This window comes from Lynx rufus, unplaced genomic scaffold (genome assembly GCF_022079265.1).
Source record: "Lynx rufus isolate CCGP_SWC_20201006 ecotype Redwood Valley unplaced genomic scaffold, mLynRuf1.p SCAF_20, whole genome shotgun sequence".
Classification (NCBI taxonomy): domain Eukaryota; kingdom Metazoa; phylum Chordata; class Mammalia; order Carnivora; family Felidae; genus Lynx; species Lynx rufus.
The window spans coordinates 27,947,807-27,968,287 of record NW_025814835.1 but is presented as its reverse complement, the minus strand read 5'-3'; the positions used below and the strand labels follow the sequence as shown (position 1 = coordinate 27,968,287).

At 51.6% G+C, this 20,481-nt stretch overlaps 1 protein-coding gene across 2 annotated transcripts in view; it reads right to left on the bottom strand.

The window, feature by feature from the left end:
- The window catches only part of LOXHD1 (lipoxygenase homology PLAT domains 1), a 171,336-nt gene that overhangs the window by 19,447 nt on the left and 131,408 nt on the right, over nt 1–20,481 (bottom strand). The window contains exons 29-36 of one of the 2 annotated variants that reach the window (XM_047086447.1): nt 18,510–18,664; nt 14,434–14,643; nt 14,192–14,327; nt 12,083–12,291; nt 11,039–11,224; nt 8,118–8,245; nt 1,718–1,835; nt 820–994 (exon numbers count right to left, since the gene is read on the bottom strand). In XM_047086447.1, the coding sequence (XP_046942403.1) occupies nt 820–994; nt 1,718–1,835; nt 8,118–8,245; nt 11,039–11,224; nt 12,083–12,291; nt 14,192–14,327; nt 14,434–14,643; nt 18,510–18,664 (1,317 nt within the window). The remainder of the gene's footprint in view (nt 1–819; nt 995–1,717; nt 1,836–8,117; nt 8,246–11,038; nt 11,225–12,082; nt 12,292–14,191; nt 14,328–14,433; nt 14,644–18,509; nt 18,665–20,481) is intronic. The other variant, XM_047086448.1, reaches the window with a different exon arrangement.

Here is a 20,481-nt window from a genome sequence, read left to right as displayed (position 1 = left end):
AAACAGGCTCATCCCTCACTAGTCATTTATAATCAGTGTGAATGAGTTTGCCATATTCCTCGCAACAGCTCCTGGAGAGCAGGTTTGATATAGAGAAGGGTAGGCGGGAGACACTGCCTCCATAAGAACGTGTTCCCTCTCAGCTTCAGGCCTTTGCAAACACTAGTATTTTTGCTCGTAAGACCCTTCATCTGGTGTTCCATCTGCCTCAGAGGCTTCTGTCTGTATTTCTGGACTAGACTTTGGCATTGCCTCTGGGAGGCCCTCCATGACCCTTGCCCTTTATCCCCAACCGGGTAAGACACCCTCTTGTGAGTTCCCCAGCTCCTATGCAGACCTTGGGCAGAGCTTCATGTCACGGCTGTGCTAGAATGTCAGATTCATAAGGGCCCAGGGTCATATCTCCATCCTAAGACCCAAGACCTAAAGCTGGCACACAGAAGATGGCTACCAAGCACACAGATGTGGGAAGGAACCCAAGGGCCTCTGAGATGCACAGCATCTGTGTGAGGGGCATGGGACAGCAGTAGGAAGACAGAGGGCCTCTGAGTCAAGCTCCTGCATAGCTTTTGAAAGTTCTGACCACACTGCCTCATCATGTTCTCCCAGACTGCCTTGGGGGATGGGGGACAGAGCCAATTCAGTAACTGGGAGAACTACTTTGTTCAGACAGACAGTGACATATGGTGGAAAGGACTTGTGTTGACTAACATTTGGAAGGTCATCCAAAGAAAAGTGCCCTGGCCTGGGCCCGAGTTTGAGGAAGGGCAAGGGTAGTGGGATGTGGGACTGGGAGACGGGAGGGCCCCACCGACTCACCCAGGATGTCACTGGTCTTAACTGAGACAGTGTAGGAGGTCCACTCCATCATCTCCTCCCCATCGATGACAGCGCACATTTCACACACCAGGGTCTTCTTGCCCTTCCGCTGGGACAGCCAGTCTCCATAGTAGAACATGGTCAGGTCTCCAGTATTCATGTTCTTCAGTAGGATCTGGGTGAGGGAGCCAGTGTGGGAACACCTGCCCTCACTTCCATCAGCTGCCCACCTACTAATGCATCCCCCTTGGCTGAACCCCAAAGACCCACGACTCCAGACCTGAGATGAGTTCTTTTGACCTAGACTCTCCAAACAAAGACCCTGCTCTGTATGACTTGCACAGGGTCTGAAGCCCCTACTGTGACCACCTTAGTTTGGAAATTTGGAAATGGAGAATTAATCCAAACGTGTTTCTGAGAGGTACCTATCACTGTGCACAAGGAACGTTTGCAGAGCGAATGACAGAAGAACGGACGAACAAAACCACCGCCAGCCATAAACACCTGAAGTCTGCCAGACTGTGTCCTTGGTGTGGGCACCATATTGTTGGTTCAAGGAAAATCTGTTAATGGCAGAACAGGGACGTAGGAGCCTGAGGGGACTCAAAAGAGATAGCTTTTGGTGGATGGGAGAGGAGAGGACTATGTGGGGGAGAGCAGAGCCCAAGATGGAAAAAGAGGCAGCTACCTAATGTGCGATCACAGGGGCAACCGAAAGCTTCCTGCCTTCCTGCCTGAAGTGCCCACCATTAAAGCCTCTGCTGCCCCAGTTCCTGCTGGGAGCCTGGCTCGTGTAATAACCCTCTAAAGTGACATCTGCACTTTAACCAGGTCCACTGACAACACAGAAGAGCAGGAAGAAGGGCTGGGCAGAAAGGGTGGAGGGAAGACATTTTACCCTCTCCAGGAACCACTCAGGCCGGCTGCCCAGGCCATCAATTCGGATCCGCATCTTAGTGAATGGAGCGATGTCCAGGATCTCCATGATGAAGGTATCATTCTGCTCCCGCTCAAATCTAGGGGAAGAGAGGAGGGGCATAAAGTGGGGACCTAGCTACCATGAGGGGCTGGGCAGGGGTGAGGAGGGTACAGGAGACCCTTACTCAGCTCCTATCTCAGCTCCCAGTGACTCCCCAATAGCCTGTCTCTTACACCCCAGATGTGTTCCTGAAAGCCTGGATTAAGTGAGTTTGGCTGACAGCAATGGCCCTGCATCAAGAACTACCAGCTCTGGTTCCTAATCTTATTCTTCTAGCCACCTAGAGCAGTCCAAGCTTCTCTCTGGGACTTGGTTTCCTTATCTGTAGTCTGGGGGAAACGACACGGACCCTGCAATCTCACAAAACTGTCAGGAGGACCGAGTGAATGTGAAGTCAGTTTAAAATGTAAAAGGAATTCTATACCTGCAAAGCTTTAAATGATATTCTATGAGTGACAGGGTTGCCATGAATGGTGGGGCAGGTTATCCACTGCTCAGCTCTAGAGGATATATTTCTATGCACAATCTGCAAAACTAAAAGCAGTGGCCTTAGATTGGGTAATAACTATTAAAAGGCAGGCAAACAGAAGGTACATTGCGTTTGTTGCTATTACTGTTTTTCTGGTGAATGACCTCATCGTCTGTGAGATGCTCTATCTTGATAATCTTACTCCTCTTCCCACAATGCTGCATGTATAATGCAACCTTCCATACTGACTGATTGCTTGACTGCTGACTGATTCCAGATGCTGCTGTTGATAAGCCCCTGGGGTAACGCAAGTGGCACTGAAGATATGATGCTGCATGGCAATTATACTTCCTTGTATACAAGAAGTATTTTTAAAAACAGAGGCCACCGCCAGTGTGGCTGGGACTGAAAACCAAGAACTACTCCTTGCCTTCAAGGCAGTGGTGGGGCAGAGGCCTAATCCTTTTTGATAACATACTCATGTGCACTTTATGATTATTAGAAGTGAAAACATTCTCCAAAAGTCTGCCCTAAATCCCTCCTGCTCTAATTTAAGCCCTGTCTGTCCTTCTGGTCTGCAGAAGCTAGGAGGAGGTGCTCACTAGTTCCCTCGTCAGGCTCATGTCACATACTAGAAATTCCCTCAAATAATCTTTCAACTAGTTGACTCCTCACCAAGTGTATAATTTTGCAGATCAAAGGAATTTAGAATTCTTGGCTTTACGCTTCTCGTTAATTACCACCCTTTGAATTTAGCCAAGAATCCCTATTTTATGGAGATTCTTATGGCGGGGCAGGTATAAGGAAAAAGGGACAAAGAAATAAGTTTTTCTTCTAGAAGACTCCAGAGTGGATGACTCTGCCCTTTCACCTTTATTATGGACTAGACCCCAGTTACATCCGGATGGACCTCATTCTCTCAGGGAGAAAGGCCCGCAACCAAAGTGAGAGCCCCTCCGTGACCCTTCATCCCTCCGCGACTCACCAACCACATCTTTCCTGCTGTCCCAGAGCCCCTCAGGACACCTCAGCTGACACTCAGAGGGGCTCACACATTGAGGGGCACCTTTGGAGAGGCAGTCAGCCTCTGACCCAGGTCCCCCTTGTTTCTGGCTCAGGAGGACAGGGCCGCCCCAGTGGCCCAGAATGTACCCTGCTCATCTGCTCCAAGGAGCCTCTACTCAGCAGCTAAAGAGGTGGAGTTCGGGGACTGCAACCTTGGCCTCCCCTCAATCCCTTCCTATTCTGGTTTCCTTCTGTTCCCTACTCCCTGGCAAGGGCCATCCATCTTGGGAAAGGGCCTGGCACCCAGCCACTCACTGGCCTCTGTGACTTAGAACAGCCGGAGAGCTAACCAGGACCAGAGCTTTTGTCTGGAAAAGCAATTAGTTAATGGAAGAATTTGAGACACTGCTAAGAAGCTAGGGAAGGTGTGTGGGTAGGGAGCCTGGGGAGGGACTGGCTGGAAGACAGGGAAGAAGGGTGTGGGGTCCAAAACCAGCCTTGCTGGGGGCAGCTGCTTAGGCAGTCTGCCTTTGTGCATCTTAAGAGACGTGGCCGGGGCTCCCAGGAACTGCCGGGGTCAAGCCTCAGCCGCAGCTTCATGCTAGACCAAGTTACTTCCAGGCTGGGCTCTCCACACCAATAGGGTTAGGGTTAGGGCTAGTTCATGCCCGTCACCTCCAGTGATGGGCCCTGCGTCAGCCTGGGGCAGCTCTTTCTCTCTCTGGATGGCGGTCACCAACTCCTGATATGTTCTGTTTACACTGACTTGGGCCTCCCCTCACTGGCCCCAGCTCTGCCCACCTGAGCTCATTGTTTCATTGGCAACAGCTCGGCCACACCTGGTGCCTCGACTTCCCTCCCCAGTCCCTTGCAACAGGCCATCTGGCCTCTCTTCTCCAGGCCTCCGTCAATAGAATACTAAGCAGCAGTGAAGACGAGCAAATAAATCACAGCCACACTCAGCAGCTCAGAGAAATCTGAAAATCCTAACGCTGAGGAAAGAAATAACACATAAAATGCCTACAGCCTGATTCACTTCCGTAACCCAGAGATCCAGATGAAATGGAAGCTGATTGTTTAGGGAGGCATGCACAGGGTAGGGGTAAAATGTTGAAAGAAAGCAAAAAAGTACCTTCAAAACCAACATAACGTTTACCTCTAGGGATGGGGGTGGGGCGGTAGCGTGACCTGGAAGTGTTCAATTCCTGGCCTAGGGGGTGGCTGCATAGGTTGTTCCATAAGTATTTACGATTTAGGTACAAATGTATGTTATATATGCCACATTTGTTATGCATATGTGAATGGATGACTGGATACAAATAAATACAACTATATTCTCTGATCAATCTGTGCCAAAGAGGCATGAAGTCACTAAAGTATACAGGTCATCGAAGGAGATGTATCCCCACCCATATATGTTTCAAAATAAAATTCTTTTGGGAATTAAATGTCCCTGGAACTTTTGACTATTCCTTACATGACAGGGTTTTCAGATCCATGCTCTGTGGGTCATGGCCCTTGTGGTAGGCTGACAAATACCCAAGGACGGCCCTTAACGCAGTCCCGAGTGTCTTCGTAAGAGGGAGGCAAAGAGAGATTTGACACATCCGCAGAGGAGGAGATGATGTGAAGATGGGGAGGGAGAGACTGGACAGATGCTGGCCTTGAAGACTGAAGAGATGCGGCCACAAGCCAAAGAAGTCTGGCAGTTTCCAGAAGCTGAAAGAGGCAAGGAAAGGATTCTCCCCTGGAGGCCTTGAAGGGGGTGAGGCTGGGCTTGATTTCTGCCAAATGGCACTGACTTCAGGTTCCTCGTCTCAGGAAACGTAAGAGAATATGTTCCTGTTGTTTTAAGCCACTAGATTTGCAGTAAATTTTTGTCACAAGCCCAAGAGGCATGGAAGGAGCACTTTGGGGCCTAAAGGGGGGCAGATGATCTGCATAGGGGGAGCTCCAAGGAGCGGCGAGTAGCAGGACGACTGCCTTGGTGGTGGTGTCAGTGTCCACGGGTGCTCACGTGCCTGGGGGGTAAAAGGCAAAGCCAACAGCCCCTGGCCCCTCAGATCCCTCCTCAGGACCACTGAGATAAAAGTGAACACGGCACATGCCCCCATGAGATAGAAGGTGGCAACAGGGAGCTGCACCCACCTGCCTGCATCCATATTGCGTGAGTATGCTTGCAGAGGTTTGAGTGCAGACCAAAGCCAAAGAAACCTCAAACAGATTTTAAATATTTATCATTCTCAAATGCCAGAATCAGGCTGAGTACCTGTTCAAATCTGCCAATGCCCTCTTAAATTGTGACCTCCAAGCTGAAGGTGATGTGTCCAGAGGGGTCACCCAGCAGCGGGCCTGGGAGTTTCCAACTGCCTGACCTGGGTGCTCTCGAAGGCAGCCTGCATTCCTCTTCTGTCCCCTGAGACTTGTCTCCAAGCCCAACTGAGAGAAGGACTCAGCCTCACCAACGACTCCTCTGCCCCTGAAGTCCCCAAAGATGGGCTCTTTCCATTCTCAGAGTTTTAATGCTAACCAGGCAGTGTGAGTTCCAAATGATAAAGATATGGAAGGAAGACTTGAAACTTACAAGCTTATCACCACCCTGGCCATGGTCACTGGTCAAATAGTTCCTAACTGCCTCCTGAAGTGGCAGCTAGAACCCTAGCATTCCCTTGAGCTCAGCTCCTCCTCTTCTTTGCACTGAGGGCTAGTGAAAGCCATGGGGCCATTCTGTTGGTCAGACCCAACAGAACTCTGAATTCCCTTTGTTTCCAGACCAAGGAATCTCCCAGGACATGAGTTCTCTACTAGACCTAGGAATGATTCCTTACAGGCACTTACTTCCCTAAAAAAAAACCTCACATACCTTTGTCTAAAAATAGCACCTATGCCCACTGGACATCAATTGACTCCAATTCCACCATTAGGGACTCATTCCTTAGTTTTCACATTACCTTTTGAGGATGACCCCTCTTTTGGATGCCACATTAATTCACCAGCATCTCAGTGTGAATTAGTTTACCACAACAGCCTCCCCCAAAGTGGCAAGATAAGAAGTTGGGGCTTCAGCTGGGGAGTGGGGTGAGTGCATGGCTATCAACTTTGGCCTCTGGGTATAACAGCATTTGACAACCGGGCAATTGCAGCAGGCAAACCCACATAAGACCTTCTCTGTGTATGCGTGCATGTTTCTCCCTCCTATCTGGTTGCACACCATTACTTGGAGGAAGCATCTCCTTGCAGCACATGTCACAGGCACAAATGAGTCTTACTATCCAAGTCCCTGAGTCAAGATGTGGACACCCAGAACAAGGCATGGGTCAAACAGAGCCACTTGCAAATGAAATAAAGTTTAATTTGAGCTTGCAAACCAGTGATGGCTCTCATCACAAACAGCAAGTCTTTATTCAGAAAAACAAAATCCTTTAAGTAACAAGGTGCCTCAAATCATTTATGATATGGCTATACTTATAATGTGGCTTTTGAGCAACACTTTTGGAGTTTAAGTACTACCAGAAAGGTGTCTATCTCTCCGTCTGAAAAATAAGGTGGGACAGTGACATGGGATGATTAATTAAAAAAAAACAGCAACCATAGGACTTTGAGGTTGGGATGGAAGTAAGGGTCAGAGTATAGAAGTGAGGACTGAAAGAGCATGAACATCCAAACAGACAGCATGTAAGATAGCAGATCTCTGGCCCACAGCTCTGTGGCAACCATCCCAGGCAGCCAGACCACTGCCTACGGTGGTCGAGACTTGTCCATGACTGCCTGCTTGGGCTCTGAGTCTCCCCCCTCTCCCCTCTGCTGCTCAACACATCAGGGGCCAGGGATGGCTTGGCGGACAACAGCTGAACACAGAAAACCATCCCAAACCCAGGACTGAGTCAGGGATTCGATGAAAGGTGCAGACAGTAAGGGCTATGGGAGGTCCACTATCATCATCCTTACCACTCACTTAAGAGGCAATAGAACCTAATGCTTAAGACTAGGGACGGGTGCCACAGTGTACCGGCCATGTGGCCTTCAACAGTGTGACTTCACCTTGTTGTGCCTCAGTGTCCTCACTTATAAAACGGGGATGACGATAGTGGTCCTCATAGAATTGTAGGGAGGGCAAGGTGTGCCAACACATTCAAAGGGCTTAGAAAAACTCATGGCACACAATAAGGCCACAACAGTGTTCGTGCTCTTGCTATGGTTCCCTCAGGTATTAAGCCTTGTGAACTTGGGGATCTTCTCTTCCTGGTTGTACTCCGTCTCCAGTGTCTAAGACAGTGCCTGATGGATACTAGGGCTTCAATCATTTTTTACTATTTAAAAATTTCTTTTAGCTTTTTATTTTGCAATCATTTTAGACGTGTAGGAAGGTTGCAAAAATAGAACTGAGTTTCTGTGTTCTCTTCACTCAGCTTCCCCTAATCTTAAATCTTACATCACCACCATCCAGTGAATGAAAGCAGGAGATTCACAGGATACAGTGCTATCAACTAATAAATATATAGGCTTTACAATAAACACTTTTAAGTGATGGATGAATGGAAGGCAGGAAGGCAAGAAGGCAGGAAGGCAGGAAGGGACGAATGGATGGACTGTGGGGCTGATCAAAGAAGGTGATCAAAGAAGGCTTCCTGGAGGAGGTAGATTTGAGCTGGCCCCTGGAAGAGAAAGGTCCTGAGACAGAAGAGAATGGATGAAGGGCATTCTGGGAGGGAGGAATCACATGGATAAAGGTGTGGAAGCTGGAAGGCCCTAAGGCATGAGGGGAGAGTGAGGGAGGCAGGGTAGGACTGGAGGCTGGGGATTGGATGCGTGTAGCAGCAAGGGGCAGAGGCCACCTCTGGATACCTGGCCTTCTTTTTGTCCAGCTGCACTTCCTCTGTGCTGCCATTGATGCCATAGAGGGTCATAAAGATGTTGGAGTCTGTGCCACCGCCAACCACATCACCCGTCCACACTGTCATCTCATAGAGCACCTGCAGGGAGAGGGACGCAGATCCTGACCCTGGGCTTCACCCACCAACCCCACCGGCTTGCCTCATTCTCTCCAGGGCAGGGCAAGCTGCCAGCTCTATGGCTCTGAAAAGAATCCCGCCCCTGATCAATCGCTATCACCTGGAGAACAAGAGTCAGACCTTGTTACTCTATGTCCTCAGCTGTGTCCAGTTTGGTGCTAGAGAGGAGTTCAGTTTCTGACAGAGGACGTGTGTGCACAGAAGCATGACTGAAAGCCCCAGCATTCACCGATCTCTTTGTCAATCAAATCCCAGCTTAAGCCCATGCAGTTGAGCAGCACGTGATGGCGGGACAGCGGCTTCTGGAGCTACCCAGCGTGCCATCTGCATCCCCAGTCTGCCACCTGCCAGCTGTTGAACTTGGGCAGACACTCCAGCCTGGCCAGCCTCTGCTTCCTCCGCTGAGAAAAAGGGATAAACGTTTCGCAGAACTGTGAGAGCCGCAGACAGGGAAACCTGGGCCCATGCCCAGCCTTCCGTGTGCTATGGGCCCGGAAGCAGCAATTCCGGGTCCATCCCTGCTTCCTGTGCGGCCAGCGCACATCCTGAGCCTTCATGAGCAGTTACTGTTGAAGGAGCTCTGGCTCCATTCATGTGGGAGGTAGGACAACCACCGATTCCACGATTTGCTCGTCAAGTTGGGATTTTGCCCTTTTGCCTGAGGTTTGCTCCACAGAGAATGTATTCCTTTTGTGTGTGCTCACTGGAGGGGGAGGGAGCAGCCTTCTCTTTCCTAGACGCTGCCCTCGCTGGGCTCTTCCTCCAAGAAGCAGCCCTGTGGCAAGGGTGGCCACCTTCACCGCCTCTCTGGTGTCCTCTGGTCCTGGCTTCTTACTCCATTCCCTCTTGCCGGGTGCCCAAGGACCAGCATAAACTCGGGAGAAGTTTGCACACATGGCCGGGGAAGTGCCGGGTCGACCCGTCTCCTCTGAACACGTCTGGCCCTTGTGGCCGCCACACTGCAATATCACCTGTGCAGGTGCCTGGTCCCCACTACCCAGACGCCCTCCAACTCAGAGCCCAAGTTATTTGTCACAGTGATCATGCCCCTGACGTTGTGCCTGTTGAGTGCTGGGTGCTTTGCATACAGTAATTAGAATCTTTACCATGATGCTCTAAGGTCAGAAGTGGCATTTGCAGGCCTGGCCCAGAGGACAAGTTTCGCACTTGTTTGCTGAGGACATGATTGAAGAGCCTCTTGCGTTACCAGGAAAATCCTCTCAGACCTTAACAGGGGCATCGTGGTGGCAGGCGGAGCTATTGGGAATGAAGGCAGGAGCCTGGCACTTTTTGCTTTTAGTCAGACAGGCATGAAAAATAGATCAAAATGAGTGCTTTGGCGACTGTATGGAGACTGGCCCCTTAAGGCTGGTCCCTCTGGACTCTTGTGTTCTCTGGGCCCACTTCTTTCTCCTTTACACGGACACATCTCTTTTTAGGTAAGAGGTTGTTTCCAGAAAGAGACACAGAAACAGGGCTTTTATAATTCTGGTCCGATATCTCCTGGGGAGATGGCCAGTCCAAAGAACCCTGTGGTGCTTTGCAAAGTGATAAACCTGTGTTCTTTTGTCACATGAATAATAGGGGCGTGGGTCTACATTTCCACAGACTAAAGGGCTCAGGGGGAGACGCGGCTGCACTGAGTGGGGTGTGCATGTGTGTGCCGGGGGGGGGGGCAGCACACACACACAGACACACTCACACCCACGCGCATGCTGGGAACTGGGTCAGGATGGAGGTCCCTGGATGAACTGTGTGCTCACCCACATCATCCGTCTGGCCACAGATGGAGATGTCTGGGGAAGGGAGGGGAGGATATCTGTGCTGTAGAAGGTTCTGCTTTCTGGCTCTCAAGCAGGCGAGGGGCAGGCATCCACCCTCCTGCCTGTCCAGGTTTTCAAAGCCCCAAACTCAGCCCTTCCTTCTGTTTCCATATAGAAATAAGCAGGGCACCCTCAGGTCTAGGGTGATTTCTTCTTACCTTTGTGGGACACCTTCTGACCTAAATCTAGTAGCTCGTTGGTTTGGATTTGGGAACAGAGATGAGGGCTGGAGCTTCCTGTTGATGCCACAGCTTTTTGGGGAGAAGGAGAAGCCTGTACGGGCACATGAACCGAGCCCTCTGAGCCACCAACGGGCCACGTATCCTTGGGCACCAGCACTCAGGCACCCCGACTCTTGCCCAGCACTGACTTGTAAGTTTACACAACTTGTCCCGGTCATTTGGCCACTTAGAGGTGGGGCCTGGACAGGAGCTCAGAGCTCCTGCCTTCCAGCCTTTTCCACTTAAAGAGGGTCCCGTGCAAGCAGCTTTAACTGCACTGCAAGATCCCGAAGTGCACAGCATCCCAAATGCTATCTTTTCCCACCCCTGCCTTTGGGTGTTGAGGGAGCCTTCAGAAAAAAATGACTCCGCACATCTACGCAGAGCTTGCGAAGTTCTTCGTGGACTATTCATGATCTCATCCATGCTCATCGAGGTCTCACGTGGAACAAGATGGGAAGTGTTACTTCCATGTACTGTATGAGAAGACCAAGGCCCAGAGAGGCCAGACGTCTTGCCCAAGGTAACCCAGCAGCAGACCCAAAGAGACCTGAGCAAAGCGAATGTGGCTAGTATACCAGGCTGCAGCCCCTGCCGGTGCCCCAGCAACGAGTCTCCTTCTTCCCTCACTTCTGTCTCCCCTTCCGCTCTCCGACCCCAACATGCACTGCCCTTGCCATGCAATATGTACACGCAGGTCCCCCTTATACCTTCACCCCAATGTTCACCACCATGGCATCCAGGAGGTCGAAGACACGGGAGGTGACACCATCGCCTCGGTCCTTGGCAAGCCAGCAGTTGCACCGCAATGTGTACTTGGTGCCCTGGGTGGGCACGGCCAAACACAGCTCCTCCACCAGCCAGCAGCTCTCCGGTGAGGCCCCGTCATGGCCCAGCTGGGAGGGGACAGGCCAGGGCCATGAGGGTCTGGGAAGGAAGCCCTCGCCACTCAGCATCCCCTTCCCCATTCTGCACCCTCCTTCCTCGGTGCTTCCTCCCAATGTGCTCTGCACGCACTGACCCAGGTCTTTCCCACGAAGGTGAAGAATTTGCAGATAAAATAAAGGCCCCTCATCAGATGATTTTGAGTTAATCCAAGATTATTCTGGGTGAGCCTGATCTAGTCAGGCAAGCCCTTTAGAAAAGGGTCCCGATGTCAGAGATGGGAGAAGTTAGAGAGATCTGGAGCAGAAGAGATTGTGTCTTATTGGCCTTGAAAAAATAAACTGCCATGTTTTGGAGAAGGTCACGTGGCAGGGACACACACGGCCTCTGGGAACTGGCGGCCTCGGTCCTACAGCTGCCAGGAAGTGGATTCCGCCAATGACCTTGGAAGAGGACCCCGAGCCTCAGACGAGACCACGGCCCCAGCAGCAACTTGATTCAAGCCCAATGAGATGTTGGAAAGAGGCCCAGCTAACTCGCATGTGGACTCCTGGCCTGGGAAACGGGGACATAATACATCTGCGTGTTCTTTTGCTAAGTTCACGGGAATTTGTTACCCGGCAATAGAAAACTAATACATCAGGCTTCCCCACTGGGTGGGTGGAAACAGACCTGGCTGGGTGGTGACTCATTCCAGGTCACCTAGCCAGCTGATGGCAGAGGCCAGGGGACCTTCCCCGACTACCTGCTCTGAGGTGGAGCTCCAGCTTGGTTGCTCAGCCTGCCCTCCACACTCCCTCCCACTATGTACTGGTTGGCTCCTTCCTTCCCTCGGGGTGGGCACCATCCCAGGACCCCGGGCCCAGCACCTCTATTTTCTTGATGATGCCCACATCCAAGCCAGCAACATAGAACTCCTCCACGGAGCCACAGCTGAAGCCCTTCTTCCCCCGGGGGAAGTCCAGCCAGATGCGGTTACTGCGTTCATCATCCTCCCCGATGAGGAGGACAAAGGCCCGGCTGTCAGTGGCTGCGTCCTTGTGTTTCCCGGTGGTGACTGACACGTAGTATGGAATCACTGCAAGAGATCAGGGGGCCCAGCCTCAAAATGGGCCAGGTGGGCTCGGGGTGGGCTCACAGATTTGGAAATGACTTTTGGAGAGCAAAGTGCACCAGAGCTTTCTAGACTGGTGAATTATCTATGATGAGTGTCTGCTCTCCAGGGGATGAGAGATCGGTATCTCCCACACGAAGATCATCCTAAAAGAGCATCCTTGACACTTCTGGAAAGCCCCGTTGACCAATTATCTCAGTTGTGCCCAGCACTCCCTTGTGAAGTAGGGTAAGAAAATAACCTTTCACCAGGTACAGGGGTTAGATGCCTGAAAAGCTTACTGCAGTCAGCGAAAATAAGGTTGTTAAAAACAAGGCCTCACAGAAAGTAGGAATTTGGGGAAGAAAACTAAAATAGCATTATATGTGTAGCATGGTAAATGAAAGTTCTAGAAGGCATCCCCATTTCCAAAACAGACTAGATTAACCCGCAGGAAAACTTGCTCAGGTAGTGCAGCATAGAGTTCTAGTTGCCCAATGAGTACCCATTCTCCTTGCAGCTAGGGGTGGTCATAAAATGCAACCAGATATTGTTGGGCGGGTTTCTGGGGGAACTTTCTGACTCAGCTGGGAGGAGCACCCTTTTACCCCTTACCCTTGCATTCATTCTGCTTGGAATGTGGGTGTGATGGCTGGAATTCCAGCAGTCATATTGGAACCATGGGCAGTCTTTAGGAAGGAAGTCACCGACTTTATTGGAACTGCTGTGCCTGTCTTGTTGCCTATATGTGAACTTTTATGTGTGAAAAAAGGAAAATCCCTCATTTGTTTAAGCTACTATCTTGTCTATGTCACTTGCAGTTACTAACTGATACAAGTTGGAAACCCTTCTCTGGGAATATCTTGAGAGACAATGCTCTGGTATAGGTTAGAGGTTATATGGTTACAGGTTATGTAATTTGTATCTCTTTGAAAGTTTCCAAACTAGACCTTCTTGGCTGGAATTACCAGTACTGTTTTGTGCACCTGCCAGTGGCCTTATTTCACCTTTACAGGAGGATCCCCTTGGCCTTTCACAGTTTATCATAGTGCTTAATTCAGGAGAAATACTTCTTGTGGGTCCTGTCATTTATTCACATAATGAGAAGGTAGAATAGAAAATGATTGACGCACTCTGGCCAGCCCCAGAGACACCCCCCCCCCCCACACACACACACATTGTCTCCTGGGGAGGAATACAGTGGTTGCCATGCTCTATACTTAAAGAGAGCTGAACAGATAGGCAGTGCCTTTAAATGTCCAATAGACAAACACAGAACTACTTTTTCTCAAAACCCTGGTTGGAACAATGAGCTTGTCAGGGCATTACAGCATCACTTTATGGAGGAGGGGAAAACTGAGGCCAAAAGAGTGACTGTCCAAGGTCACATATATTATTGTCTAAACCAGAAATGGAACTTAAATCCCCCTAAAGCCATCTTAGAAATTCCTCCTCTGTCTGACCACATCACACTGTGCCTTAAGTCTACACGGCTGAAGTCCTCTGTGTGATGCTCTCCTGACATGCAAAGTGTTCTGACTGCTGCTGTGTGGGTCTGGAGAGAACTGTCCCAGGCCCACGGGGCTAAATCTACATCCTGAGAGTCTGGGTGAGGGCAGAGTTCACGGTGATAGCCTCCTGGTAGTGGGTCAGTGGATTAAGGGTATCATCACCCTGACTACTCTCAGCCTTCGTTTCTCCATCGGCAACAGGGCTGATGGCTGCCCCTGTAGGGCTCTTGTGAGGATGGAAAACTCGGTGTGAATTACAAAGCGCTAGGTAGAAGTCACATGACGGTGGGGCTAATGCATGGCCTGTCCAAGAACAGCTTGCACACACGTCCCGGTGCCTGCCTCCCCTCTGCTGAGCCCCCAGCTTGGCCTACCTGGGCCCTCCTGCACATAGTCAGCCATGGGCCCCGTCACTGTGGCAATGTCGATGTCGGCCATCTTGGAGCTCAGGGCGATCTCCCAGAAGTCAGCCGGGCTGCTACAGTTGCTGCTTCGGTCCCCAGTGTACTCCTGCCCAGAAGCATGACCCAGTCCCCATTACGGCTCTGGCCCCTTCTGCCACAGTACGAGGTATGGCTGAGCCAAGTCCCCCCACCCCACACAGCCTTTCCCACACCTTCTCATAAAAGAGCCTCTCGAGCCTCCCGTCTTCCTTCTTCAGGGACAGCCAGCGCCCGCACAGGAACAGGAACTCATCCTCATTGGTGTCATTCCAGATCTCCACCTTCTCCACATACCAGTCTGCGCACCACTTGGTGTTGTCGTGGCGGAGCTTGATCTTGTAGATGACACCCAGGTCAGCGGCCTCGATGATGAAGGTGTCGGCCTGCCGAGTCCAGGTGTGGGGACTCGGGTGGGGGTGTGCCCCACCTGCACCCACTCCAACCCCGACCATCCAGTACCTTCCATACCCCGCAGTTGTGGGGCTGAACAGACCTTCCTAGGTGGAAACCCTCCAGGCCCAAGTCCCTACCACTGAGCGTTTGGTATTCTGAGGCCTCCCTCACTTCCACAGCAGCCCTGTTTTGCAGTCCTGTTCCTCCTGGGATAAGCCTTGTGGATGCTTGGAGGATGGAACGCAGGCAGGAGTGGGCTAGACGAGGGCGCTCAGCCTGGCCCTGGTACCTGGATGTCCTCGCTTATGTTGAGTATCAGCACGAGTTCAGGTGGGAGGCAGGAGGGAGTAACGGGGAGGGGCTCGAAACGCCCAGGGGGAAGCTGGGAGGCAGTCAGAGTTGCTGCTGGACCAGGCCCAGAAGAGAGACAGAGCTGGGGGAGGTCAGGCTGAGGGCTCAGGGACAGCAGCTGTGGTGCAGGTGGTTTTATGTGGGGTGTGATGTAAGGCCCTCTGGGTCCGATTACCCCTTCCATAAAGTGTCCTTACACTCCTGGGCGCTTGGACACTTTGGGGGTTGCTCAGTGAGATGTGGAGATCCAGGCCCTGAGTGAGGTACGGTCAAAAACACAGGCTGAATGTGGCTGGCAGGACCGTGAAGCAGGGCAGGAGAGGCCGGTGACCCTGAGTTACAGTGTTTTTCTTCCAGAAGGTGGAAGATGTGCTGAGTCACTGCTGAGTGCTGGGAACCCAGAGATCAATCCGATAGGCAGCATCTGCCCCTCCTTGGGACCTCACGGCCCAGAGAGGGAGAGGGCCAGGTGGATAATCACAGCCCATGGGTGAGGAGCAGCCACCTGCCTGGGGGCTAGAGGCAGGGCTGGGAAGACTCTCCAGGAGGTGGCATTAAGCTAAGGGTGGGGGCCGGGCCTTTCTGGCACCACAGCAGGTGACTGCAGGCAGAGGAAACTGCAGGTGGGCAGTGCGCGGCTGACCCTGCAGGCTGCAGGGCTCTGCTACCTGGCTGAGATCACCGGAGCAAAAACAGGCACAGCCTATGACACAGCGATTCCACCTCTTTCCTTCTGTCCTCAGGAGGGGACAACTTTATGTGTGCACAAGGATGCGTATTGCAGGGTAATTTTTACAGTGGAAAACTGGGAGCCATCTGGTGTCCAGTGCTTGGGGAACGGCTAAATAACCATGGTGATATTGTGTGCAGAATGTCACATGTGTGGTGGTTCCGAAGAATGAGCCAGCTTCATCTACACTCGAGTATCCTGACATAGGGAGATTGCACGCCAAAGGCAGGCTGAAGAAGCATTCGTATAGGAATGATGTCATATATATATATATATATATATATATATATATATATATATATGGATCTTCTATGGGCACACGTACATGAATGCAGAGAAGATGCCCAGAAAGGTCTGGAAACAGGAGAGAGCGTGGGGTATTCTGCTGTGGACACTCCATACAGGCTGGCTGGTGGGCCATGAAAGGTTGTAAATCCTACAAAGGGCCCAGGCCAGATCTGGGGATCAGCGGAGGGCCCTTGGCCGGCTGAGTGACTGTCACCTTTGGCTAGGTGACATGAGGAGGTGCGGCAGGCAGCCAGGGTGGTTCAGGAAGCCAGGTAAGCTGAGAAAGGGCTAAGGAGCTGACAGGGCTGGTCTGGGAGCCGTGTGGAAGGGAGACTCTCCAAGACCTGGCTTTGGACTAGATGTGGGTGGGGGGATGCTGAGTGGGGGAGGGTGTCAAGGGGGACTTCTATATTCCGGAGGAGATAATTAGAGAAATGGAAGCTGCTAGATGCTCAGCAGTGAACTTAAAGTCACGTAAACCATCCGTGACTAAGCCAGAAGTAGCTCCAGTTCCCTTGATAGGACATCATAACTGGCGGGAAGGAAAGGGAAGAAGTGGTGTAGAACGGGACAAAGGTTTTTCTCGTGACGTAACAATTGCCTAGAGAGAAAAAAAATCTGACTCTGAATCCAGGTGGAATGGACTGCATCACCTTCATTTATAAGTTCATTCATTTATGAGTATGTATGGTGCCTCTTCTGTGCCCGGCTCCGTGGGTGTGGCCACAAACCAACATCGACCTGTCAGCTCTGCACATTGCTGTCTTACAGTGCAATCACCAGATGCTGGCTCCGGGCATCAGTGAAGGCTGATGAAGGTGAGCTCCCCAATCCTCAGCGCTGATGAAGAGCTAGGCACCTCAGAGTTTCTAACTCAGTGAACCTACTTTACAGTGGAAGAAACTGAGGCACAGAGATGCAAAGAAACTTGCCAAAGACCACAGGGCTAGTCAGTGTCAGAGCCAGGATGTGAACGTGGGTGATCTGGCTCCAGCCCACAGGGCTGACTGCTGAATGGCACTGCCACATCCCACAACAGCATAGGTGACAGAGCTTGTCCCCAGTATAGAGTCCGGGACATCACGTGAGCCACTTAAGTGTACCTCTCTGTATTCCGTTTTTCCCCAAAATGGATAGGCCTCCTATTAGCTACCTTACTGGTGCAGCAAACCATTATATCTCGTGTGTGTGTGTGCGTGTGTGTGTGTGTGTGAAATTATTTCTCCCTGATACAAAGTGTTCTTACATCTCTTGTCCTGTTTTTCAGCCCAGGGGTCTAAGTAGCTATCATACTGCTACTCCCACTTCCAAAGCAGTAAACCAAAGCTAAAAGTCAATGGTTCCTATCCGGATGATGGAACAAATGGATGGGAGCACCAGGGCCTGACTTCCCCGGGACCTTGAGGCCAAGGCTGGACTCCTTCCAGATGGCGGGGCCCATGGGGTCACCAGATGGCCGCAGACCCGCTTAGACGACACCTGCTATCCCTGCTCCAGAGCTCATTTCCTCCTCACGAGTAGGAAACGTTTCAGTGCCAAGGATCATGCCTGGCTGAGAGTCAGGCTTAAACAGACCCCTACTAAACACCCACTGCTCAGTACAGGAAACCCCTGCATGTGCATAGCCAAAGGCAAGACCACAGATCGGGTTACCTTGCTCTGATCACCGTGCAGCTACAGCCTGGTCTGTGGGGAGTTCTGGCAGATTTAGGTGAACGGAGTGAAGGCAAAGACGCTGAGGCTGTGTGAAGGGGGTAAGGGGAGAGAGCAGAGCTACCGTGGGGAGAGGAGGGAAGTCGAGGGGCTGAGAAGAGAAACTGGGACAGAGGTCTTCCTTTTCCTAAAACCCCAGCAGGTCAGAGCCCTCTGCCTAATAGAGCACTTTCTTGGCACTTCCATAGGTAGTTCAGGTCAAAGCGGACCTTAGCTGGGGTGGCGGGGTACTTGTCTGCTCCTCTAATCCCTCCGTGGCTCCCATGGGCCTCAGTTCTGCCCAGAGCTCTGCACAACACAGCTTAGCTGATTCACATCGGGCTCCTCATTTTACAGATGGAGAAACCAAGTCCACACAGGTTCAACCAGATAAGGAGCTGACAGGAGAGGCAGGCCTCCAGCCCCCGCCACTCTGATGTTCACCCCCATGCTCATCATCCGCCCATAGTGAGCTGGATTTTCTGATGATGACCAGCATCCCCCCCCCCCCCGCCGCCCCGCCCCAGTACAGCCAACTCAAACAGGCTTCTCAGTTGCCCAAACCCTACCCTCTGGTCTACCCTCCACCCCAGATGCAGGGCCCAGGGCCCATGCACAGGCTCAGAGAGGGGACCAGCTGCTCTGCAGGAAGAAGTGCAAGGCCAACCGCCCACATGAGGGAGCTTGACACCCCACAAGGTTCACAGACAGCTTCAGGGACCAAGAGCTGGCCCCCAGACACCTGGACCCCGGAGGGGAAGGGAAGGGGGTAAAAACTCTGTGTGCCCCGCATACCGTTCCTTTCTCGAACTTGTTGGTGCGGTTCTCTGACTTGCCAAGGTACCGCTCCCCAGTGTCCCCCAGATCTCCATAGATGGTGATGTAGACTTTAGCGTCCGTCCCTGCCCCAGGAACATTTCCTGTAAAGATCTGCACCGAGTACAGCACAACTGGGCGTGCAGTAGGACAGACAGACAGACAGACAAAGGGAAGAAAAGAATGGCATTGGCTTTAGGATTAAAGGAACTGTAAGCCCTCAAACCATCCACCCACCCAGCTGTCTGTGCTTCCAGCGGGGGAAGATGCCAGAGACTGCCTGACGTGTGTGCACGCTGTGGTCACTAAATCTACCTTCCCTGACACACGGACAACAATATGCCTGCCCGGGGCCCCTGGGTGGCTCAGTCGGTTGAGCATCCTACTCTTGATCTCGGATCAGGTCATGATCTCACGGTTGATGAGTTCAAGCCCTGAGTTGGGTTCTGTGCTGACAGCACAGAGTCTGCTTGGGATTCTCTCTCTCTCTCTCTCTCTCTCTCTCTCTCTCTGCCCCTCCCCTGCTCTTGTTCTTTCTCTCTCAAAATAAATATAAATTAAAAAAAGAATATGCCTTCCTACTTGAGGGTGACTAGTATCCATGCCAGTTCCTTCTAAGTGGTTTTTAGAAAAAAATCAAATGTTTTTGAAAGTATAGCTTCCCCATAGTGTCCATTTCCTGATTTTTAAAAAATATTTATTTACTTGAGCTGAAATCAAGAGTCAGACACTTGACCAACTGAGCCACCCAGTTGCCCCATTTCTTTATTTTCCTTTATTCTCCAACTCCCTGCCATCCAGCACCTGCCCCAGTGACTGACACCCTCTTCTTCAGCTCCCGTGGCCCATGGGAAGGGCTGGATAAATACTGGTGCCACAGTTATTAAAAGTTATTCATGAAAATAAAAACAAATGCTGTCTTGTCTTTGTTTTGCTGCTGTGGCTCGTCGAGGAAGAATAAAGTATCTCTTTTTCCAACTTCCACCCCTAGGGGAAAGGCAAGAAGTGCATTTTTATGTGGCTAAGAATTCTCTGTCCCCTCTCCGTATTCCTCTGTCCTAAAAGCTTTGGAGTTTCAGGCCAAGGAAGAGGGGACTTAGCCAGATTATCCCCAAGGGGAGGGATGGAGATTGTGGCTTTGAGGTGAAGGGCGGGAGTGGCCAGCCTGGAGGAAGGTTGGTTTCCCTAGCCTGCGTGGGGGTGAGGGTTCGGGAGTCCGCTTGGGTGGTGGGAACCCCTCATCTGCACACAGAGTCCCCGCAGGGAGAAGGCTGAGGTGGTTATCTGGGAAATTGAAGCAAGGAGGCCTCATGGCCTGAGAGAGGGTCTCATGATGAAGCTGAAGTGTTTCTGGCCACACAGAGAAATGCTGACCCGCGTGTCTGCGGAGAACCAGCAGCAGCCGTCACCATGTGTTGGGAGGACATAGGTGTCGGTGGTACCCGCCCTGGACTAAGGGCCAGGCCCCTCCTGTGAGGCTCAGGATTCTTATGAAGCCGAAAAAGAGGGATCCCCCGCTCCCTGCAGTGACTGAGATGGACTTTCTCACCAACCCCTGCAAAGTGGGCTCAGACCACATTTAATTAAATCAAAAAAAGGAAGATGATGTGAGTTACTCATACCCATGGTTATGGAACACGTTCACGCCCACAGAGTGGTTCCTATTATTTTCCTCTTTTTCCCTTGGACTCCACAGCATCATTCTCTCCTGCTCTCCATCTGCCTCTCTGGTCGCTCCTTCTGGAGCGGCTTTCCGGGTTCCTAATCTTCTTCCCGCCCCCCAGATGCCTGGTTCTGTCCGCTTCCCTCAGCTCCCTTCCTGCATGCTCTGGGTATTGACCTCTCTGAGTTCCCCGAGCCTGTGTCTCCAACCCAGTTCCCTCGTGTGCCCTGGACCCACATCCTTGTCACCTGGAGGACATGTCCGCCTTGACTAGATGTCACAAACTCA